The sequence below is a fragment of the Tachyglossus aculeatus genome, chromosome X1, assembly GCF_015852505.1.
Source record: "Tachyglossus aculeatus isolate mTacAcu1 chromosome X1, mTacAcu1.pri, whole genome shotgun sequence".
NCBI lineage: Eukaryota > Metazoa > Chordata > Mammalia > Monotremata > Tachyglossidae > Tachyglossus > Tachyglossus aculeatus.
The window spans coordinates 43,442,414-43,466,794 of NC_052101.1; the positions used below are offsets into that span (position 1 = coordinate 43,442,414).

Sequence of the window (24,381 nt, forward strand, 5' to 3'; positions counted from 1 at the left end):
GTTTATGTCAGACTTCATGAATGGAGTGGCATAGTCCATAGTCCCGGCTCCCCCACATGTCTGCTCTGTGACCTTGGGCAAGTCACTTAACTTCTCTGAGCCTCAGTTACCTCATCTGTAAAATGGGGATTAAGACTGTGAGCCCCACATGGGGTAATGTGATCACCTTGTATCCCCCCAGTGCTGAGAACAGTGCTTTGCACAAAGTAAGCGCTTAACAAATGCCATCATTATTGTTATTATTATTATTATAGCCAAGGTATGGGCTCCTCTAGGCTGTAGGCTTGTTGTGGGCAAGAAATGTGTCAGTTAAATTGTTGTGTTGTACCCTCCCAAGCACTTAGTACAGTGCTCTGCACCCAGTAAGTGCTCAATAAGTATGATTGACTGACTGACTGACCCTTCAAAGTGACACTTTCACTGTCACCACCCCTTGGAAAAGTGCTAAGGGGCTTCCTTAACCTGTGCATCTGAACTCCTTCCCCTGATGGGGGATTTCTCAGGGTGGGACCTAATCAGTTAATCATCCAATGTTACGGATTTTATGGAGCAAGCGGGAGTAATTACGGCACTCCCTGGGGCTCAGAGGCAGACACTCAGTCCTTCTGTTTATAAAGCTTGCCTATCCACAATATACCCATAGTAGTTTCTTAGAGAAGCAGGTGCTGCAGGAAACTGGCTTGCTGTAGCCCATCTTTTGCAACAGGACTTGTCTCCCTTTGTCCCCAGTCCTAGAGTTGAGGCATGTGTTCCCACCCTAGTTAGAGCCAGCTATCATGGGAAGTCTCGGGCAGGAGCCAGCCACCCATTTGACTCCAACCCTAAGCACATGGGTGCAGAACTAGGAAGAGTGTTCCATTTTCCAAATTCTGAAGCCCGAATTCCCAGTCATTTGGCCTTCATGATACAACACCCACAAAAATTAGTGGACATCACCCTAGGCCATGAGCACATCCCACCAGGGAAGGCTGTTCAAGCTGGACTTAATTCCATCTGGGACTCTACCGAGGCCTGGGAGCTCGTCTCAGAACCGTCCATGAGGTAGCTGCCACCATTTTGAGATCCTTTAGTGATTTGCCTAGCTGAGGCTGCCATTTACCAGTGTCATTCACGCTAGGTGGAAAACCCTAAACTGTGAGATTTTTTTGAGAGCTGGTGGGGGGAGGGGTAGCAATCAAATCCTTCCCAGAATAGGGGAAGCGGTGTGGTGACCTTGGCCCAAGTGTTTCCTTCCTCCCAGATCTTAGAGGAGGACTTTAAACTGCCTCAATGGCTTTGTCCCCCTCATCTCTTAATAATAATAATAATAACAGTATTTAAGCGCTTACTATGTGCCAGGCACTTGTACTAAGCACTGGGGTGGATACAAGTATAAATCAGCTTAGACACAGTCCTTATCCCACGTGGGGCTCACAGTGTCAATCCCCATTTTACAGAGGCACGGAGAAGTGAAGTGGCTTGCCCAAGGTCACAGCAAACAAGTGGCAGAACTGGGATCAGAACCCATGACCTTCTGATTCCCAGGCCCGTGCTCTATCCATTACACCATGCTGCTTCTCCCTAGACGTCCCTGGACCTTCTGTACTCAAAAAAAAATGACTTAGTCTTGTCAATTCTTTTTCTTTTATTTTTTTTGCTAAAGAAATCTAAGAGTAGTATTTAAAGCAATACATTCTTTATGCGCATGCTTGATATATAATCTTCAGGATTATCCTGGTTTCCAGGTTATACAGAAAACACTGAACAGGAAATAAACCCCCTAATAAGCTTTAAAAGAAATTATCCTGCAAAGTGATTGACTCCACTAAGATATGTTCATTATGAAATAACAAAAGTGTTAGTCCACTTTGATCCAGACTGGTTTTTAATAAGTAGAGATGCAAACTTTTACTGGCTGCAGTCATTTCTTGTAAACACATTTTTAGATTCACACACTTCCTGAATTGTTTGTCATCTTCCTGAAAGAGATATATGAGATTTGTGTTTATTGGGGTTTTTTCTGAGTTCTAGCTTTTCTCCTAAATGGGCATTTCAGGATTCACCTACTTGTTTTGGGTTTGTTTGTTCTTTTGTCTGTCTCCCCCTTCTAGACTGTGAGCCCGTTGTTGGGTAGGGACCGTCTCTATATGTTGCCAATTTGTACTTCCCAAGTGCTTAGTACAGTGCTCTGCACACAGTAAGCGCTCAATAAATAGGATTGAATGAATGACTGTGTGGAGCTGAGAAATGGGATGATTTTTGGAGTGTGATGAAATGCATATTCAGGTTTTATTCCTGTGTCCTGTAGAGTTTTGAAGAATTTTAAGTGGTTGAGAAAAAGCTACAATGGAAAGAAATGGATGGTGTTTTAAATTAAGCGATTTTAAAAACCCTAATATGTTTTGACGGTCCCAAGAAATGCCATTGGGAATTACTGCCCTTTCCTCAGGCAGGAGGTGGTTATTTAAGAAGTGCAAAGTAATCTCTTTAATGAAGCAAAATGCACTCATCTCCTTCAGATCACAACCACTTTATTAATGATCTTTGCAAGCTGAGCTCCAGTTTGGGCAGAATTGAATTTCTTCAAGGTGGGAGTGAGGAGTGAGCGGGGGGGAGGGGGTTGTCACTTCAGCCATCAGTGTACACCCAGAGACTCCATTTGAGGGTGAATCTTATTGCCATGGTCCACCAGCCAGTTACCAGTGAAATATAAATGATGAGACTGAATGGAGGGCATCAGAGAAGGTGGGACCTGATATCAAACCTAGTACTTTTTTGTGCCAGGAATGCATAAGGAAGCAAGGCTGTCAAATGTAGAGTTGGGACAGAAGTATGTTTATGTAGCCTAAAACAGCCTTATTCAGAATACAGAAGGTTCCAAAAGAATTCTTAAAGTGATTACATTTTGTCTCTCCAGGACCTGTTTGCTTACATATTAGTTGGGTTGAGCTTTCTTCTGTGGTTTCTGTAGTGTGTTACTTCATTCATTCATTCAATTGTATTTATTAAGCGCTTACTGTGTGCAGAGCACTGTACTAGGCGCTTGGAAAGTACAAGTCGGCAACATATAGAGACGGTCCCTACCCAACAACGGGCTCACAGTCTAGGAGGGGAGGACAGACAACAAAACAAAACAGCACTGGATTATCAAATAGTCATGGACCAATCAAAATCCCCAGAAATTTCCTGCCCAATCACTTTGTTCAGCTACTGGTCAAGTATTTCCAAAATAGTAAACACCACTTACATTATAATCTCCGGATACATTTTCCGCTTGCACGGAGCCTGAAATCTGACTAGAAAGTATAGCAGCCATTAGCTGTTAACACCATTCAACATGGGAACCTGAAGGGCTTGTATTGTGCTAATCTGCTTTCAACTTGAGTTTTATTTTTAAAATTTTAACTAAGGACTCACATTCTGGAAAGAGCATGGGCTTGGGAGTCAGAGGTCATGGGTTCTAATCCCAGGTCCATCACTTGTCAGCTGTGTGACTTTGGGCAAATCACTTAACTTCTCTTTGCCTCAATTCCACATCTGTAAAATGGGGATTAAGACTGTGAGCCCCACGTGGGATAACCTGATCGCTTTGTATCCCCCCGCCCCAGCACTTAGAACAGTGCTTGGCACATAGTAAGTGCTTAACAAATACTATCATTACTATTATTATTCAAAAAATTTTAACCCCCATTTCCAAAATCAAGTAGACTCTGACGATATGTTTCTTGGTTCTTCCTCCTGGATTTCTTGAGTAAGACCATTTTGGTTGGATTTGACCTTGTTCCATTCCCTGTAACCCAGAGTGTCGTCCGCATTTCACAGGCAGAGAATGAATTTACCCTGCATGTATGACCAATGTAAGCACATGCTTCTGGTGTCCACTGAACTTCAACGGCTCCAGGTTTCATACGAAGAGTATCTCTGCATGAAAACCTTGCTGCTTCTCTCTACAGGTAGGCAAAATTTTAATTGTTTAGCTGAAGGAAATGTATTTCTAAAGCTAAGCACCAGTTCTCTCCTGAAAAATTCTAGAGTGTAAAAAAAAAAAGTAGTACGTCTGCATCACTCTATAGTAATGGTAAGAGAAGAAAATGATAATTTAGTTAAAATGCCCTAATAATAATATCCACAGTTAACACAAGTGCCCTTTTCTTATCCATTTTTATAGTTGTAAATGAATTCTGGGTAAAACTTTTTTTTTTTCTAGTTACAAAGTGGAGTGTGTCTGTGAGCTATTGGACCATTATGAAAGGTGGCCTTTCACATCTAACCTGATGTGAAGTCTTTTTTCCAGAGAAGCTATCTCTGACTTGTCAATGCTACATCCCAGCCAACTCTGCGTACCAATGACCCATTCAAAGACTGGGGAAATGTTGATAGGAGTTTAATTTGTATGTGGAGGGATGCCAAGAAAAATCTTCAAGCACATTTTTTCAACAAGAGTCTGCCCAGTCAGCACAGATGTTAGAATTTCCAAGGGAGCTTTAGGGGAGAGCCCTGGAGAAGAGAAAAAGGGAGGAATAAGACATGGTCATTCAATTGTATTTTTTGAGTGCTTTCTATGTGTAGAGCACTGTACTAAGTGCTTGGGAGGGTACAATATAACAGAATTGGTAGTATCACATTCCCTGCCCACAATGAGTTTATCTAGAACTCGTTATTGGGAGGGAATGTGTCTGTTTCTTGATATATTGTACTCTCCCAGGTGCTTAGTACAGTGCTTTGCACACATAAAGTGCTCAGTAAATGTGATTGAATGAGTAGAGGACTGATCATAAACATCAAATATCATTTACCATTTGTTGATTAGGAATATTTGTCTTCTACTTCCCTCCAGCCCACACACAATGGGCTCATCTGTAAAATGAGAGCCCAGGTTCTTCTGGGAGCTGGCAGTACTTTTGAACCTCACAATCAATCAATCAATTGTATTTATTGAGCGCTTACTGTGTGCAGAGCACTGTACTAAGCGCTTGGGAAGTACAAGTTGGCAACATATAGAGACAGTCCCTAAAATGACTCCTCACAACATAGCATGCTAATCCTGTTGGTTTGGTGCAATTTCAAAATGTTTCTTGGTTAAATCAGATCCACCCATCGCATCTTCTGAACTCCATCTCATACCCTGATCTCTCAAGATTCAGTCATTTACCCCAGGTCACCACCAGTTTTCTACCTGGGCCCCTCACCTTTCTGATTTTCCCATTACTGGTGACAGTTACCACTATCCTCTCTGACCCTCCCTATGCTTTACTACGTTGGGGCCATTTTTGACCTTCATCTCCCATTTATTCCTACTCTCTTGGGCGCTCTTCCCTATATCCTCTCTGCTATCATGTCCTGCCAGTTATTTTTTTGTGATATTTGACCAACCCATCTAGAGCCACTCTCCTAGCACAAATCCATAACACCTCACTACTGAAGTCATCCTTCCCCTTAACTCCCCAAAGTCAAACCACAGGTTAAGTGATCACCCCTTCTTGTCGTCCCCACTGTGCTTCCCCAACCACATCCCTCCTTCAAGACCCTTCTCTCCCAGTCACAGCATTCACCTCTGCTTTCTTACCACTTTTGCCCATAAGTGAGAGGGTACATGTTCATCATGTTTCTGATGATCCGGGTTTGTTTTTTTTTCAAATGTACATGCCCACCTTCTCACTTCCCATAACACTGAACACTCCTTGAATAGTAAGTGCCTTATGTGTCAATCAATACCATGGATGGTGTTGCTCACAAGTAGTTTTCATCTTCGAGCTCTAATTCATATCCATGTATTCACTCATTCATTCATTTAATTGTATTTATTGAGCACTTACTGTGTGCAAAAGCACTGTTCTAAGCATTTGGGAGAGTGCAATATAACATCAGAAACATTCCCTGCCCACAACGAGCTCATAGTCTAGACGGGGTGACAGACATTAATATAAATAAATAGATAAATAACAGATATATATATCTATCTATATAAATAGATAGATATATATGCTATGAGGAAGGGAGTATTGTACCCTGTTGCATCTGTGGGCAGCAATACTGATATAAATTTAGCAAAAATATGTCCCATTATGTCGGTAAATAGAAGGCTGGTGGTCATGGACTTTTAAAACTAGACAGTCTAGAAACTGTTGACTATCCTAGTGAGCTCATCTATTTGCTTAGCTGAAGCACTAAATACAGTAGAAGCATATTCCAACTCTCGTTGCCCAACAGAATTCGGACTTACATAACTCTGCTATGAGTTGTTCACCTCAGTGTCCTGGCAGAGGCCCCAATACGGCCTTTCTCTTCCCAGCGCTGAAATTAGGACAAACAGTCTTTTGATCAGAATACATAGGGTCTCTAACTTTGCCGCTCCAAATCTTGGCATTTTCTGTGAGTGGCAGCCACTGTGGAAAGGGCGGAAGAGCCAGGACAGGGTGGGGCCTGTGCCCCAACTCCTGTAGGGGCCCCCGAATCTTCGGTTCAAATCCTTTCCCGGAAAAACATGCGCCGCCCTACCCCAAGGCCTCCCAGGTCCGGGCATTTGAGCTACCGGTAGAGAAGGAGGTGGCGGCAGCCAGGGAGGCAGGCCAGTCTTCTGCTTATAAAAAACCTCTGTTCCCTTCTGAATTGTGGTCACTTTGCTGGTGATTTTAGTGTTTCAGGGCCAGTCTATCACAATGGCGGTGAACTCGAGCTGCAGAAACATCTCTCTTGAGAGAAATTGAATCAGATTGTTTAATCTCTTTTAGGTCTTCTCCCCATTCCCCTTTGCGGGCTCTGGGCCTCTGATTGTGGCCGCCGTTAGAGATGCAGTGCTGAACTGGTTGGACCATTTGGTCTGGATCGGTGTGACTTGGGCTCACTCTCCTTTGTGGGGTGTATTGATTGCGGCAATAGCAATGCCTTTGGTTTCACACAGCAACATTGTTGGAATTATATTTTCGTAAATGTCCCTTTATTACTCAAAGTGCTTGCTTTGTGCATAGTAAACTTACTGTACTAAGCACTGAAGAAAGGCATGGGCAAGAAATAGCAGCGGCAGGCTTAGTGAGTAAAGAACGCCAGTGCTGACATAAACATTCAGTCCACCACTACAGAAAAGATGTTCCAAGGCCCGTTGACACATCCAGCCCATTGTTCTGATGGTTGGCAGGGCAGGCTTCTCCCCACCTCTGCTCTTGGCAGGTGGTGGGGAGGAGGAAGAAAGGGGAGAACAGGGGCCATTCCGTGAAACCCGATGCTCCTCCACAGGGGTCATTCTCCAGCAGTGGTAGCGGCCACCCCAGGAACTGAGGAGCCCCAATTCCCCAGAGCAGCTAGCGAGCCCAACACCCACCCGCACGAATAAACCGAAGTCTTACCGTCAATTGTTTCCCTCAGGTAGAGTGCACCTGTGTGTGTCTGACTTCAGCAAGCAAAATTAACTTAAATTCCATCCATTCTTTCAGTACCCAAGGAAGGCTTGAAGAGCCAGGCCCTCTTTGACGAAATCCGCATGACTTACATCAAAGAGCTGGGAAAGGCCATCGTCAAGAGAGAGGGGAACTCCAGTCAGAACTGGCAGCGATTCTATCAACTGACAAAACTTTTGGACTCCATGCACGATGTAAGTTTAAGACACAATTCTAAGACCGCGGAAGTGGCTGGGGGACTGGAGAACAGGCCACCTGTTGGGCCAGCTAATGTAGAGGACAGAGAGTTGGGGAGACCCTCTTCCTTCCCCAAGGGCATTCACAGTTAAGCCATCATTACAGTGTATCTTCAGAGCTGAGGTTTCTGCTGTTTTGGCACATTTCCACATTTATTTTGATGGGTATGTATTTGTGCATATAATAATAATAATGATGATGGCTTTTGTTAAGCGCTTACTATGTGCCAAGCACTGTTCTAAGTGCTGGGGGGGATACAAGGTAATAAGGTTGTCCCACATGAGGCTCACAGTCTTAATCCCCATTTTACAGATGAGGTAACTGAGGCCCAGAGAAGTTAAGTGACTTGCCCAAAGTCACACAGCTGACAAGTGGCACAGCTTGGATTAGAACCCATGACCTCTGACTCCCAAGCTCAGGCTTTTTCCATTGAGCCACGCTGTTCGTCTATGCTGCATATGTGTTTTCAACACTTCCAGTGGTGGGATACAGTTACGTTAGGAATCATCTTTCATTTAACATATTACCCTCATACAATCAATGCCTACAAGCAGTATTAATGATAATAATAGTGGTATTTAAGCACTAACTATGTGCCGAGTACTGTTATAAGCACTGGGGTACATACAAGGTTATGAGGTTGAACACAGTCCCCTTCCCACATAATAATAATTATTATTTTATTTCTGAAGTGCTTACTATGTGCTAAGTGCTTACTGTACTAAACACTGGAGCTCACAGTCTTAATCCCCATTTTACAGATGAGGTAACTGAGGCCTAGAACCAGGTCCCCCAGCAGTCCCGTGGTGGAGCTGGGATTAGAACCCCTGTCCTCTGACTCCCAGGCACATCCTCTTTCCACTAGGCCATGAGTCATTGCCCCGTAAAACTCAAAAAATGCAAAAAAATTCCATTATAAATTGACTAAACTGAGGGCATGTATCAATGTCAGTGGTATTTATTGAGCACTTACTATGTGCAGAGCACTATACTAAGCCCTTGGTACTAAGTATATACTAAGTATATACTTATACTAAGCCTTGGATGAAGCACAGTCTCTGCCTGTAGGAAGTCAGCAGTCTAACAGGGACAATTAGAGGCAGGATATTTGACTACAAACTCTAAGAACAGTGCAGGATTGTGAGCTCTTTCCATCTTATTTTTAATCTTCCAATTAGGCCTGTCACATTAGTACATTCTTCCTACTACCATTCCTTGTGAATGTTGAATGCCTCCTCTTTTTTATTTCATTATTATTGTTTTATTTTATTATTTGGAGAGGTATTTGTTAAGTAATTACTATGTGCCAGGCACTGTACTAAGTGCTGAGGTTTTGTCTTGTCTTATGCTGTTGAGTTGTTTCCGACCCACTGAGACGCCATGGAAACATCTCTCCCGGAATTCCGCGCCTCCATCTGCAGTCGTTCTGGTAGTGGATCCATAGACTTTTCTTGGCCAAACTAAGGAAGCAGTTTACCATTGCCTCCTTCCGCACAGTTAACTTGAGTCTCCGCCCTTGACTCTGTTCCATGCTGCTGCTGCCCAGTACAGGAGAGTTTTGACTTGTAGCAAATTGCCTTCCACTCGCTAGCCACTGCCTGAACTAGGAATGGAATGGGTAGGCCTCTACCTGACTCTTCCTCCTAGAATTGAGACTGGTAGAATACTGGAAACTCTCCAGGTGTGACCCTGAGAGGGGAAGTGCTGAAGTTAAGTACAGGCTAATTACATGGACACACAGTCCATGTTCCATGTCCCACATGGGGCTCAAGAGTTTTAATCCCCATTCTACAGATGAGGTAACTGAGGCCCAAAGAAGTGACATGCCCAGAGTCACCCGACAAGTGGCAGGGCTGGGATTAGAACCCAGCACCCTTTGACTCTCAGGCCTGTACTGTATCCACTAAGTCACCCTGCTTGCCAAGTCTACCTCTCCAAACAAGTGGAAATGCTGCTTCATTTAAACATTGAGAGATTCTGCCTAGGAGCCTTCCTTGGTTAGTGGGGCCTCTGCCACCAGCCAGGAGAGGTTGTGAGGTGCAGATTTTTTAAGGTAGGATAAAGCACATCGGGATTGGTCTCTTGGACAGGTAATGTTAAGATTAACCACTGTTTACCTCTCTTTGCAGGTAGTTGAAAATCTCCTAAGCTATTGCTTCCAAACCTTTTTGGATAAATCCATGAGCATTGAGTTCCCGGAGATGTTAGCCGAAATCATCAGCAATCAGATACCAAAATATTCTAACGGAAACATAAAAAAACTCTTATTTCATCAGAAGTGACTGCCTTAATATGAAAAGGTTGCCTTAAAGAAAGTTGAATTTATAGCTTTTATTGTACAAACGAATAGATTCGCTCATTTCTGTCCTCGCAACGGTGTTTCTTTTGTAATTATGCACTACACGTGGTTTATAGAGGGCCAAGATCCGGGCTGTAACAGCCGTCGATTGATCACTTCTCGGTGATTGGCAGGGAGTGGGGGGGAGGCCGGAGGGGAGGAAAGTCCTGGGAATTGGCCTGGCCCCCAGGCCTGCCCACAGAACCCCGGCTCTGAGTGTTGAACCTTCTGCTCGATAGCAGCTGGAGAACATTTTCTAGAAAGTTTTTTTTTTTTGGTCGTGGTTTTTTTCTCCCCCTGTATAGTTGAGATAGTGTTTTGATTTATGCATGTAACCTGAAAAAGAAAAAAAAGTTTACAAGTGTATATCAGAAAAGGGAAGTTGTGCCTTTTATAGCTATTAGTGTCTGGTTTTAGCAATTTCCTTTACCTTTCTATACCGTGAACTGGCTTGGTCATTTTTTTTCTTACATCATTTTTTGTATTCAAGTTGCCTGTTGTACAGCTGTTTCTTTTTAAGGTGGGCAGCTAGCTCCTAGCTCTCCGGAAGGAACTCTAAACATGAATCTCAACGTATCCCGTGTGTGAAAATGGGTCGGTGCTTCTACCGTGATGGCTTTGGGCCGGCAGGCAAAACCACAGCCATTTAACCTTTCGGGAGACTTTGCCAGTCTCCGCCTATTAACTCTTGACCGAAAAGTCCCATTTTGTATATATCGGCATCAACACACTGAATATACAGGTCTGTGCAATGGAACCATCCCACCTGGTCTCTGGAGCCCAGAGCCGCAGCCAAGCCCCGAGCGGACGCTCAGTAAGTAGCCTTGTTGGTGGTGAATCTCTTCAAAGGACGAGCAAGCACTTAATGCCCCAGCTGTACCAAGGCCAGCCTTGAGCCGGGTGATGAGGAAGAGCGTTCCAGTTGAGAATGTCCAGCATGACTTCAACTGAGTTATGCTTTCAAGCAGAGAACTTCAGTCTTACTCCATCCTTAAAGGTGCCCAGGCAGGGATCCAGTTGGAAGGGTCCTGCTCGCCCCTGGCACTTGTGGGTGTGACTTCAAATGCCATTTCCTCTTGCTAATCCTCCCTCCCCCGCGGTTGGCGCGGGCGATAAAGCAGGTCCCGACTCCGTCCTCAAGGTCACTGGCTGGAAAGGTGTACCCGTGGTTAGACGCCCATTTTCACATTCCCATCTGTCACTGATCAGTTCATCTTTCCTGGAGTCCAGGGAAGTTCAGCTACTGAGTTTGTGGTTTGGAATTGTGTCCGACTTCTTGTCTTTGTGAGGCTCCATCTTCTCATCGATTACTCTGTGTGCCATATAATTACCATAAGTCTTGTGAATTTCTCCTTGTCACCGTTGATAATTCTATTTTAAACAATTTAGAAGCTGTAGTAGCCCTTTCTGTGTGCACCTTATGACCTTTCTGTCAAGTCAAAACATACATATTTACTAAAGCCACTCTAAATTTGATTTCTACTCAGTGGCCAAATTGTGTGTAATAGAAACTGAAAAACAAATCATCTAAATAATATTAAAATATGAAACTTCTAATATATTTTTATATTTAGTTCTAGTTTCAGATATATATCATATTGGTATATTCACTAATCTAGGAAGAAAAGGGAAGGGCTACTGCAGCTTTAAATGCAATTTATTAAAATGATTGTAAAATAGCTTGTATAGTGTATAATAAGAATGATTTTTAGGTGAAATTGTTTTATCATGACACATGCTATATATTTTTTGTAGGGGGTCAAAGAAATGTGGAAGGGCAGCGAGAGGCAAAGATTTTTTGGTTTGTGTGAGCGTTGATCCTGGAAACAAAGCGAGCATTCTAGAGAGAGTGTGAAAAAAGGTGTGGCGATATAGGCTGGGCCTGGCTGCAGTTGCAGGGTTCTGGTCCCCCCCCCCCACCAACCCCAATGCAGTGGGAGGGTCTGCATCTGGGCCCCTAACTGGAGAGCGGAGAGCCAAGCACAAGGTTGCGGGCACCGTCTGGACCCTGGGGTCCCTCACCATACAGCAGAGCAAAAACAAACAGCTTGAGAAGTTTGGCAATAAATAAAGCATACAGGTACCAGCAATATGTAAATACGGCACATCCTTTTTTTTCCCATAGGTCATCACAATACACTAATTCCTTTCTGGCATACCGCAGAGAGCTCATTTCCAAGAAAAGGGGCGTGGAGGCTGTGTTTTTGCGGCATCTATTTGAATGCTATTCTCATAAAATGTTATCTTCAGGAGCTTGGAGAAACGATCATGTTTAATAAAAAAAATGTAATCATTGTAATCATTTTGAATGATCTCTGAAGGGTATGTTCATTGCAGAGTGCCTAAGATGAATGTCAAAGTATTTTTTAAGTAGCTGCTGGTAACTCACCTGAAGGGGAGATGATTCTTCCGGGCTTGAAAAGGAGGTACTGTTCAAAGACCAGTGGGACTCCGTTTCTCCCAAGAGGCTCTAGAAATGTAAATTATTTCTCTTTTAGGGAATGTTACACAATTGGAAATGGAATGTGTCACTTCTTTTCATCCCAGCAACCTCAGCCTGCCAAACCTTTCAGGCAGTGCTGGGGTGAGAGGAGAGCAAAGACAGGGATGGGCCTAAGGCCTAAGGCCTTACTTAGATGGGCCTTACTAAGCCTACAGTAAGCCCATGGACTTGTCTCAAAATCCACATGTCTCTTGAGGCTGTTTGCTAGGGTGAGGCCCTGTTGCAGTGGTTGCCAGGGGCAGAAAGTGTGAGGTTGGTAGCTCTGTGCAGATGCTTATGGCTCACAGTGAGGGACTGCACAAGAACATACGTATTTGAAGTCAACCTTTGCCCCCATCTCTGGGGGATTCGGTTTTGCCATCCCAGAAATGCTCCTGGGTAAAGCTGGGAGATTTGGACCACCGCCCCCCCCCCCCCCCTCCACCATCAAGTTCTTACTTGGGAGGGGCAAGCCAGTGGGGAAATGTAATGCATGCTGAATATGGGAAATGAGCTGCATGAAACTGCTTAGAGCACCAGGCGGTGCCTAGGTGGGGCCGGAGGCTAGGAAGGCTGACCCGAAGGTGAGGGCTGACTTCCCAAATTTCTGACCTTCGGGACACAGAGGCAATCGGCCAACTCCCTGATGTCCCTTCCCGTGGAGCCGAGGGGGAGCATCCCCAGTGCAAAAGCAATCTGATCAACACCTGAGAAACTGCCCTCCTTTCTTCCCCTTTCTACAGGCCAAGCCAGGGCAGCATGGGAATAAATCCATCGCCACCTCCTGGCACGAGTGTCACAGCCCCCACATGCATTTGCCACATTGTGCCAAGGTCAATGGCAGTTTCCAGCAACGGGATCGGCCCCAGGCTACCCTGGGCCTCCAACACCAGTCGTTTGCCCCCTCTCTTCCAGATGTTGGATTGTTCACCTACTGAACCGATAGATCAGAGGTCAGGAGTAAAAAACGCACAGAAACCCAAAGTAGGTTCCCGTTGTGCTTGGTCGCCCTGAAGGGCTCTGCCCGCAGGGGCCAGGAGTGGTGGGGTTGGCTTGTCTAGCCGGGCCTAGCTCCAGGACTGGGCAAGAGGGAAGAGATGTCAGAACAGGGAATGAGGTGGGGAGTCCTAGTCCTTTTGAAACAGTTTTACAAAGCGGATCACAAGGTAAGCTAAATGGTTCCAAATGTCATCACTTCGCCCAGGGTCTGGCCCCTGGTTGGCAAACACTGCTGTGATGATAATGAGAACCAAGTTTTCCGGAAAGGAATAGAGCCTCTTGATGAGTGCTTGAAATAAGGCTTTTGTTTCCTAATTCAAGGCTGTGTGTGTCTGAAACTATCCGTCCCCGCACCCCTGGCATAACTTGCTAAGTACGTATAGATTCCAGTGTGTCAATATTCTATTTTGTATATTAAACAAAAGCTATATAATGGGGACAAATCTATATTATACTGTGTATGGCATTATTAAAAAGCTTTTTCATTATTTTTTATCACAGTAATTTTAAAACCATGTAAAAAATTAAAACCAGTGACTCCTGTTTAAAAAAGAAAAGTTGTAGTTTTTTATTCATGCCGAATAACTCTGTAGTAAAAATGTCTTTTCACCTACTCAGTGAAATGTTGGACTGTAAAATCTTGTGTGGAACTGTTTAACTTTTATTTTTCATTTAAATTTGTTGTTCTGGTAATACCAAACCACACATTTGTACAGAATTTGCAGTAAATGTTAGTCATTTACAGCAATGCCGAATTATTGGACAGAAATCATAATAAAAACCTGCTTTTTTATTTAAGCGAGTCATAATGCTTTGCAATGCTCCCATCCCGAAGCTGAAACAGGTGTGTCCACCTCAGATCTAAAATGCCTTTCCAGAGTTAGTGGTGTTTTAGTGGAGAAGGAGTTTAGGGGAAAGCTTTCAGTATGGGACCCCCAGGGGATTCCCATAGGAAAAAAAATGCATAATTAAAAAAAATGCATAATTTAAGTCCCAACCTCCCGCCTTTCAAACATAATTTACCAAGCACACTAGAGGCCTTACCCCATTCATGCCTTTGTTTTTGGGATAGAGCACTGTCCCTGGCCAGGTGCAAGGGAGAAGATATTTGCTCTGAGAAATGTCTGTTTTGCTAGTGGAAACATCTCTTGGAGGAGGCAGCCAGAGAGATGAAATACTAAAAGTAAAGAGGGCAAAAGAGACTTTGCTTTTCATTAACTCTTGCTTCCCCAGGGTTCCACTGTTCCCCCATGCTCCTTCCCTACATCTGGTCTGTTGGATGGCAGTTCCCATATCAAACCCACTTTTAAGTCACTGTCACAAAGTAGAAGAGAAATCTTTACTAGGCGCTACCAAATTAATGCTACTTAGATCCTATTCTTAACTTTAAAACCAAAGCTCCCAGAGGAGCCTTTAATGCCGCAGGTCAGTATGAATGATTTTAGATAGCGAAGACACAAATAAAAATGCTTCTTATCCATGTCAGATCTGGCCAAAAAACATTCATTATTAAAAACTCACATTCTCATTATTAAAAACTCACATTTTCCGGCAGGAACAAAGATCCAAACGCAGGAAATAGTCCAGATGTGCCCATTCTTCTACGGGCCGAAGGTGAGGGAGTCTCCTGAGGTTCAATCCTGAAATGTCACACACCTATGGGGAGGAATTGATTATACTGAGAGGGCATGCCCCAGGCATGTCTTGTCAGAAAACTTCCCCCATTGATGCAGGAGGAAAAAAAATGGGACTAGAACCCAAGATAAGCTCTTTTCCCTGGGTCTACAGCGAGCCAGGGCTTTGGCCTCTTTCCTCAAATAACTACCCAGAGCAACTCCAGAGATGATCTTGGTCCCAGCTACACAGTCCCACCAGCTAGGAAGTTCTCTGTTTGGACAGAGTTTAACCTTTCAGCTTTGCCCTCCCTGCTACAAGATGATCCATCCAAATTTCCTGCATCAGTGTCAGTGGGCCACACCAGAGAGTCCCCCCCCACCCCCTTGACAGGCCTTGATTCCCTGTCCCAGTTTCTGGCCTGTACCTCTCTGGGTCCAAAATTCCAGCTGGGATGCGTCAGCGAGGGATTCTTGGCCTAGCAGTGTCTGCACAAACCAAAACTCAGTCACCGCTTGCCACATTTGGCTTTATGGCCCCCTGCTCTGTAAGCAAGGATGCTCATTGTTAGACTTCAAGCTCATTGTGAGCAGAGATGTGTCTGTTACATGGGAAGCAGTAAGGCCTAGTGGCAAGATCATGGGCTTGGGAGTCAGAGGTCATGGGTTCTAATCCCAGTTCCGCCACTTGTCTGCTGTGTGACCTTGGGTAAGTCACTTAACTTTTCTGTGCCTTAGTTACCTCATCTGTAAAATGGGGATTAAGAGTGTGAGCCCCAAGTAGGTCAGGGACCTGATTACCTTGTATCTTCCCCAGTGCTTAGAACAGTGCTTGACACTTAGTAAGCGCTTAACAAATACCATAATTATTATTATATTGTTACACTGTATTCCTCCAAGTGCTTAGTACAGTGTTCTGCACACAGTAGGCGCTCAGTAAATACAATTGACTGACTGCCTCTGGGCCCAGCCGCAGCTTTGCATCCTGAGAAGTCTGGAAATTTGCTCTACCGCTGGTGCTGCTGAGCTTTAGTCACTGCCAAGTTTGCCCCAGGTGATTATATTATTTCGCCAGTCAGCTCTAGCCCATCCTGGTCCTGAGGGGCCAAGAGCCAGCTCTGGGCATAGCCAAGCCACCACATTATACACCTTGCAGCTGTGCCCTTGGTTTAGGCAAAATGGCTGCACATTTGACCGGCCAAGCAACTCACAGAAGGTGCACAAAGCTCCAGAATGATATTGTGGACAAAATGAATAAGCAAGACCAGAACAACTGTTGAAACTTACTTGGTCACCTTCCATTTGGGCTGTGTGGCCTGTGGAAAGGGATAGCAGGAAGTTGTGGACTCCTTGTTTTTTTCTGAGGTTTCCCAGTGAAATTAGAGCCCTCCAAGGGACTGTTTGAGGGAAATTTTCTCCTTTTCTGGAGGTGAAAGTCCAAGCAGAAATGCCAACTCCTGCCCAGGAGACCTTAAGAAAAAGAGATGAGCAACAGATTGCCTCACGTCCGAGGTCTAAAAGTCAAACTGACCAATTGCAAACACTTGACATTTCTCCCAATCAAATTGTGCTTGTCAACAAACACAAATGTCCTAAACCCTGGGGCAACCATAGTACCGGGCCTGTGACTACCCACGGACTCTCCCTTCCTTGATAGAGACAGGACAATTAGAAATCGAGCCCAGGTCTTGACAGGTCAGTGACAACCCGGTTGCCCTCAGGCCCACCTCCCAGCCTCTCCTCCAAGAGGCCTTCCCTATGCCCTCCTTTCTTCTTCCCACTCCCTTCTGCATCTCCCTGACTTTTCTCCCTTTATTCATCTCCCGCCCAGCCCCACAGCATTTATGTCCATATCTCTAATTTATTTACATTAATGTCCATTTCCCCCCTCTAGACTAAGTTCTTGTGGGCACAGACCGTGTTTATGGTTGTATTGTATTCTGCCAAGCCATTAGTACAGTGCTCTGCATGCAGTAAACAATAAATATGACTGAGCGACTACACCTTCCAGCCTCCAGAGGTGCAGCACGACCATGAGGCAGAGGCCGCTGATGCTATTTCAGAACCGATAGTTCTGCTTGGGGCCGTCGGCCAGACTAAAGTCTCGATGTCTGTATGCACCCCATCCCTGGCTAACCGACAGTTTGAGGGGTGATTGGAAGGTCACCGCTTCACACCTCCATGTTTAGTTTCAGCTTCCGCCTTGCTGTGCCGCCTCCACAAAGTGGATTGGTCGTGAGGGGATGTCTCACCGTCAATCTTGGCAATAAGTCCCAGGGCCTGCACTTAGCAGCCTGAGAAAAGTTCCTTGGACATCCCCACATCACACAATACTAAGGAGGAACAAGTGATTTCTGTTGGAAAACGGGTCAAGGCTTTTCCTTTCAGAGGGAGGAAGGCACCGGTGTCCTTTCCTGCCTACGCTGGCCCAGGAGGCTCTGCAACCCGTTACGTGCTAGGCCGAGTGGAGTTCGTTACAACCGGAGTGACATGAAAGAAGAAACAAACAAGGTTTGATGTGTGAATCCATCAGTGGCATTCATTGAGAACTTACTGCGTGCTGAGCCTTGCACTAAGCATTAGGGAGAGTACAATACAATAAGAGTTAGTAGGCCTCATTCCTGCCCTAAAGCATACAATCTAGTGGGGATCTCAGCTGGCGGTGTATTTTCTAGTCACTGCTGGAGTGCCAACGCAAGAAGTCACACCTTCTGTTTCCCCAAAAGCTCTCCTTGACTTGGAGAGCTTGGGCAGGGGGAAAAATCTCTCAGCCGAACCCGGGTTCTTCATTCATTCATTCATTCAATCACATTTATGAGCACTTACTGTGTGCAGAGCACTGTACTAAGCGCACTCCAGTGTGAGCCCATTCTACATCCATATTTGCTCTCGGGCTCCGTGGAATGATGAGTCAGTCCATCACTTGTATTTTCTGAGCAGACAGTGTGAGCAGAGCCCTGTACTAAGCACTAGGGAGAGAACAACACAATAGAGTTGGTGGAATAAATGCAGTTGGAGTCATTCAAATGCATCTATTGAAAGCTTACTGTGTGCAAAGCACTGTACTAAGCGATTAGGAGAGTGCAATATAACAATGAACAGGTGCATTCCCTGCCAACAATGAGCTTACAGTCTAGAGTTGGAGAAAGTGAGCCCCCCGACAGTCAACCCTCATGGGCCGGGGTGGGGTGGGACCTCGACTTGTGGGATTGGCTGGCCAACTGGCCTGTAGTTGACAGGGAAGTCAGCCACACAACCTTTCGTACCCCTGCCTCTTGGTTTTGGCCAAAGGAAGGTGCACTTTGAGCCTGGAACCAATGGGCACTTTTCAGTTGGAGCTTTTCATCCTGTCAAAAGATCCATCTCGGCCTGGCCCTATGAGTTTACTGTGATGCCCCTCCCCACTGCCAGACAGGTGCCAGAGCATCAAGCTTCTAGAGGAAGGGCTGTGGGGGACCACCACAACATCCCGTAGATCCTTCCCCTGGGGCATAGAGGGGGCGGTCCGTACCCTCCCTTGGCCCTAGTGCCACAGGGAGTGCACAGTGGCCCAATGTGTCCAGCTGAGCTGCTTTTAGAAGCAGGACGGCCTAGTGGAAAGAGCACAACATGGGAGTCAAGACCAGGATTATAATTCTGGCACTGCCACTCATAATAATAATATAATAATAATGGCATTTATTAAGCGCTTACTATGTGCAAAGCACTGTTCTAAGCGCTGGGGAGTTTACAAGGTGATCAGGTTGTCCCACGTGGGGCTCACAGTCTTAATCCCCACTTTACAGATGAGGGAACTGATGCTCAGAGAAGTTAAGTGATTTGCCCAAAGTCACACAGCTGACAAGTGGCAGAGCTGGGATTTGAACCAATGACCTCTGACTCCAAAGCCTGTGCTCTTTCCACTGAGCCACACTGCTTCCCCAATCTGCAGTGTGACCTGGGGCAAGTCACTTCACTTCTCTGTCCCTCAGTTTCCTCATTTGTAAAATGGGGATTAAGACTGTGAGCCCCACATGGGACAGGGATTGTGTCCAACTGAATTATCTTGTCCCTACCCCAGTGCTTAGTATAGTGCCTGCCTAGGAACCAATGCCACAATTAACCAGTACCACAATTCTAGAAAAGCTTAGTCTCAGAAAGCAGAAGTGGCCCCGCTCTGTGTGGCTGCTTTGGGGACTCAGGACTGGGATAACCACCAAGCCTGTCTAGAAGGCAGAGTGTTCTGGAGGAATGGTCTGAATTACTGGAATTCTATTGGAATAACAGGGACTTCATGGATTGTAGCATGAGGCTCCTTGCAGTCAGCTAATCCCACACCTGCAGCTGGGAAGTTAAGCTGGTGGCCGCAGTCAACAATAACCCAGGAGTCCAATGGCGTCCTAGGTGGTACCCCCAGGGGACAGCCATGCAAGCAGGGGACACTATATAAGCGGCATGGCAAAGTGGATAGAGCACGGCCCGGGAGTCAGGAGGTCATGGGTTCTAATCCTGGCTCTGTTACTTGTCTTCTGTGTGACCTTGGGCAAGTCACTTCTCTGTGCCTCACTTACTTCATCTGTAAAATGGGGATCAAGACAAGGAGCCCTGTGTGGGACAGGGACTGTGTCCATCCCGATTTGCTTATATCCACCCCAGTGCTTAATACAGTGCCTGGCACATAGCTCATAATAAATACCACAATTATTATCATTAGTATTATTATTATCATCATTGCAGCAGCACTGAGCCAGGCCCAAGGAAAAGCCAGCCCATGCCTTCTGCTTCTGAGGGAAATGACTCAGAACTGGGCCTAACCCAGATGGGCTAATGGGCCCATAACATGGGGCTAATTTCATGTGCCAGGGCCTGAGGCACATTTTGGCTCTGCTTACCTGGATAGACCTCCCATGATCAGAGGCAGGGGTCAGCAGATAATGAGCATGTGTGGAGGTTCTGGCTCCAATCCCTGACCAGGACTCTTGGAGGCTCTCCAGAAGGTGAACTGCACAGTGAGGCATCAGAGTGTTTCATTAGGTATCACCAGGCATGATACTCTCAATCTCTGTTCTGAAACAACAAGGCAAAGTCATCATGATTGGCAGTTGAGGCCTCAGGGTACTCATGTCTTTCCTCCCACTTTGACCCTCCTCACTGCCTGAAGACAGATGCTCAGTAAGTAGAGTGGTCCAGATGGTTTGGAAGTGGGATGCCCATGCTTTCTGATGGCCTGGGAGTCATCATGATTGGCAGCTGAGGCCTCAGGGCACTCGTGTCTTTCCTTCCCCTTTGACCCTCCTACTGCCCCTGTTCTGGCTGCCAGGACCCAAGGCGCCCAAGTCCAGCAGGTAATAGAGACAGTAATGGGAGATGCTCCCAGCCATTTGGGATGAGGTGGTGCTGAGGTCCTGGCTCAGAGGAGGGTTGGGGATGGGAGTGGGACCTCCCTGCTGGCGGCCCACCAGCTAGGATAGTTGGTCTGCCCGAGGATCATCTCTGCCCTGAGCTGCATCTTAGCCCACAGGGCGTTTTTCTCTGAAAGATCAGTTCATCAACAGATACTGACCTGGTGTCAACCCGATACCAGCCAGAAAGGCTTGGGGGCAGTTTAGGGCAACTGCCCATTCCTTAATTGGCTCCCTCCAGAGCTGTCCTACAAAAGCACACAGCCAGGGACACAGGCTAGCAGAACCAACTCTGTGATTAAGATAGCCAGCTGGAGTTGAGAGTGAGAATATCCACGGCCATACTAACTGCTTGGGGGAGGTCAATACAGTGAAGCTGGTAAACCTGATCCCTGCCCACAAAGAGTTTACAGTCTAGAGGGAGGAGTTGTGAGACTGAGCCGATGCTTGGGCCAGTTATTAGCCTTTGAACCCAGTGGATCTTCCTGGGAGGCAATCCCCAAGGATGGAGGTGGTGCCTAAAAGCAGCACTATAGCCTAGTGGAAAGAGCCCAGGCCTGGGAGTCAGAAAACCTGAGTTCTTATCCCACCTCTTCCTCTTGCCTGCAGGGTGACCTTGGGCAAGTCACTTGACTTCTCTGTGACACAGTAAAATAGAGATTCAATACCTGTTTTGGGGGTTTTTTTTTTAAATGGTATTTGTTAAGCGCTTACTATGTGCAAAGCACTGTTCTAAGGTTCTCCCTCCCCCACAGGCTATGAGTCCCATAGGGGACAGGGACCTTTTCTAATAATAATAATAATGATGATGGCATTTGTTAAGCACTTCCTATGTGCAAAGCACTGTTCTAAGCACTGGGGGGGCTACAAGGTGATCAGTTTGTCCCACGTCGGGCTCACAGTCTTAATCCCCATTTTACAGATCAGGGAACTGAGGCTAGAGAAGTTAAGTGACTTGCCCAAGGTCACACAGCAGACATGTGGTGGAGCTGGGATTCGAACCAATGACCTCTGACTCTCAAGCCCGTGCTCTTTCCACTGAGCCATGCTGCTTCTCTATCTGATCAGATCTGAGTGTACCTAACCCAGCACTTAGCACAGTGCTTGGCAACCAGTTAATACTTAAATACCGCAGTTATCATCATAATTATAAACACCATAAGCCCAAGTGGGGATGGGCAGAGATCAACAGACCTGAGCACCTGCAGTGGTGCTCATAGAGAAAAGTCTAACGAGTAGCCAAAACCCAGTCTGCATGGTCCGGGATTCTGACTCCGAGTGGCCCAGGTTGCTTGTGGTTGTCTTCCTTAGCATCCGTTTGCAAGATCAGAGGCAGATCGTTTAACACTCTACATCCCTAACTTTGCGTCCATGGCCCAGTAATGACCACTCACCCATGGATCCATCCCAAATCTTTGGAAGCTGTGGGTAAATTCCATCCACCCAAGTTCCTGTGCTTAATGAAGACCGGGACATAACATAGTAGTCCTGAGGTGGGACAAACCCACTCGGTCATTCAATCATATTTACTGAGCACTTACTGTGTGCAAAGCACTGTACTAAGCACTTGGGAGACCAAACAGACACATCCCTGCCCTCAAAGAGCTCAAGGACCTCTGCTTACCCGGAATCCACATGGGACAGCATGCATTGGTGCCACGTGGGTCTGTTTGGGCACATTAGCTGGTGTGGACAGAGTCACCCAAGAATATGACGAGCTGCTCCATGGTCAGAACAATCGTGGGAAAGTTTCAGCGAAGCAGCCTGGCGTGGTGGATAGAGCCCGGGCCTGTGAGTCAGAAGGTCATGGTTCTAACACCTGCTGTGTGACCTTGGGCAAATCACTTCACTTCTTTGGGCCTCAGTACCCTCATCTGTAAAACAGGGATTGAGACTGTGAGATCCACGTGGGACAGGTACTGTGTCCAACCCGATTTGCTTGTATCCCAACCCCAACCCTTTGTACTGTGCCTGGCACATAGTAAGCACTTAACAAATACCATTATTATTATTATTACTATTATTAAGCAGAAGCCACAGTAGTCCCAGCCCAGCCCCACAATGAATGGCTATGTAGTCCCCAAGCTCTTTGGCCAGTGGATTGATGCTGCCTGTGGCTTTGCCCAACCTTTTTTTTTTAAATGGTATCTGTTAAGTGCTTACTATGTGCCAGGCACAGTACTAAGCACTGAGATAGATACAAGCTAATCAGGTTGGACACAGCCCCTCTCTCACATGGGGGTTCACAGTCTTAATCCCCATTTTACAGATGAGGTAACTGAGGCCCAGAGACATTAAGAGAAGTTAACGTCTCTGGGCCTCAATAGCTGCAACTCTAAAATGGGGATTAAGACTGTGAGCCTCATGTGGGACAGGGACTGTGTCCAACCTGATAAACTTGTAACTACCCCAGCTCTTAAAACAGTGTTTGGCATATAGTAAGCACTTAACAAAGTCCATAATTATTAATTATTATTAAGTGATTTGCCCAAAGTCACACAGCAGACATGTGGCTGAGCTAAGATGAGAATCCAGGTCCTTATGACTGCTTCTCAAGGCCTTCTGACAAGAGGAGGGGCAAAAGCAGAGAAGGTGTCCCAAAAAGCTATGATTTCACATTCCAACTCTCCCAGGCCCTGTGTAAGCTCCTGCAACACAGAAATCTGACATTTCAATTCAGAAAAGAGGCGAGGTTACTTTAGGTCCCATTGCCCAACCCAGCAAACACCACAGACCTACTGGGTGAACTTAGTGAACCTCAGTTTCTTCAACTGTAAAATGGGGTAAGGTACCTGCTCTCCCAGCCTCATATGGGGCAGAGGCTGGACCCTATCTGATCATCTTGTATCTACCCCAGCATGGGTATTAACAGTATTATTTCGGAGTGGGCATTGCTGGGTGACAGTTGTAGACCTGAGTTTGCCATCCAAGTGGAAGATGAGGCCTTTAGTTCCCAGAAGGTCAAGACTCCCACTCTAAGCCCTCCTCACACCCACGTGCTCTGGGAGCTGTGGAAAGCCAGGAAGAAAAGGTGCCATTCCTAACGAAGGAAATAACCCAACAGGTACCTTACTGGCTCAGCCCTCCCCATCCAGCCGGCCCTCATGCCAGGAGCCCCATAGTCTTGGGGAGGAGAGTATTACCTACCCAAGCGCTTAGCACAGGACTTGGCATGCAAGTTAAGCTTTTAATGAATGTAGTAGCTAATTCCTGCAGCCCCAGTAAGACCCATCTGAGGATACTGCTCCTCCACCCTGCTTTCCCACTCCCCTGCTGACACAGGATTACCTACCTTAGCCTGAGATTTTTTTTATGGTATTTGTCAAGCGCTTACTGTGTGTCAAGCACTGTACTAAGTGCTGTGGTACTTACCCCGTTGTCAGGTTGGACAGAGTTTCTGTCCCACATGGGGCTCTAGGTCTTAATTCCCATATTACAGATGAGGTAACCGAGGCACAGAGAAGAGAAGGGACTTGCCCGTGGTCACATACAGCAAATGGGAGAGCTGTGATTAGAACCCTGATGGCTTCAGAAACTGGTCGATTACACCCACAGCCAAAGCTAGTGGAGAACTGAAGCAAGGGTTTGAGAACTTCAGAGCAAAACTCTTCTCTGAGAGAGTGATTCTTTTCACCTAGGCTGCTCATTTCCTATGTTTCTCCCCCTCCCTAGTGGCATAGGAAGCCCCTTGCACAATCATCCCCTGGGGGAAGGAGAAGGTTGAAATTTCATGCCAGGGGAGCGCACCCACCATTTGGACAAAGCCTCTGCTGCTGGAAAGCTGGTAACAAATGAAAAGGATTGTTTTTGCCACAAAAACACAAGTGGGTGGGCCCAACATCTGGAGAGAGATGAGAGGAGGGAGAGAGAGGGGGGAGGTAGGAGGGCAGAGGTGGAAAAGAAGAGAGGGAGATTAGGAGGAGGGCTGAAGGAAGGAGATAGGTATGGGATGCACAGG

At 46.1% G+C, this 24,381-nt stretch overlaps 1 protein-coding gene, 1 long non-coding RNA gene and 1 other non-coding gene across 4 annotated transcripts in view; 1 reads left to right on the plus strand and 2 right to left on the minus strand.

Annotated features, from left to right (window-relative positions):
- The window catches only part of NR3C1 (nuclear receptor subfamily 3 group C member 1), a 132,244-nt gene extending 119,987 nt beyond the window's left edge, over positions 1 to 12,257 (plus strand). For both annotated transcript variants that reach the window (XM_038740504.1, XM_038740505.1), the window contains exons 7-9: positions 3,802 to 3,932; positions 7,410 to 7,567; positions 9,740 to 12,257. In XM_038740504.1, the coding sequence (XP_038596432.1) occupies positions 3,802 to 3,932; positions 7,410 to 7,567; positions 9,740 to 9,892 (442 nt within the window). In that variant the 3' untranslated portion in view covers positions 9,893 to 12,257. The remainder of the gene's footprint in view (positions 1 to 3,801; positions 3,933 to 7,409; positions 7,568 to 9,739) is intronic.
- Positions 9,172 to 9,309, minus strand: LOC119920119. The gene has a single exon (XR_005447884.1). It is a non-coding gene; the product is annotated as a small nucleolar RNA SNORA7 (small nucleolar RNA).
- Positions 10,301 to 20,062, minus strand: LOC119919804. Its single transcript, XR_005447723.1, has 6 exons — positions 19,914 to 20,062; positions 17,869 to 18,011; positions 16,330 to 16,512; positions 14,973 to 15,085; positions 12,338 to 12,418; positions 10,301 to 11,260 (listed from the first exon to the last, which is right to left on the minus strand). It is a non-coding gene; the product is annotated as an uncharacterized LOC119919804 (long non-coding RNA).
- Between the last annotated feature and the right edge of the window lie 4,319 nt (positions 20,063 to 24,381).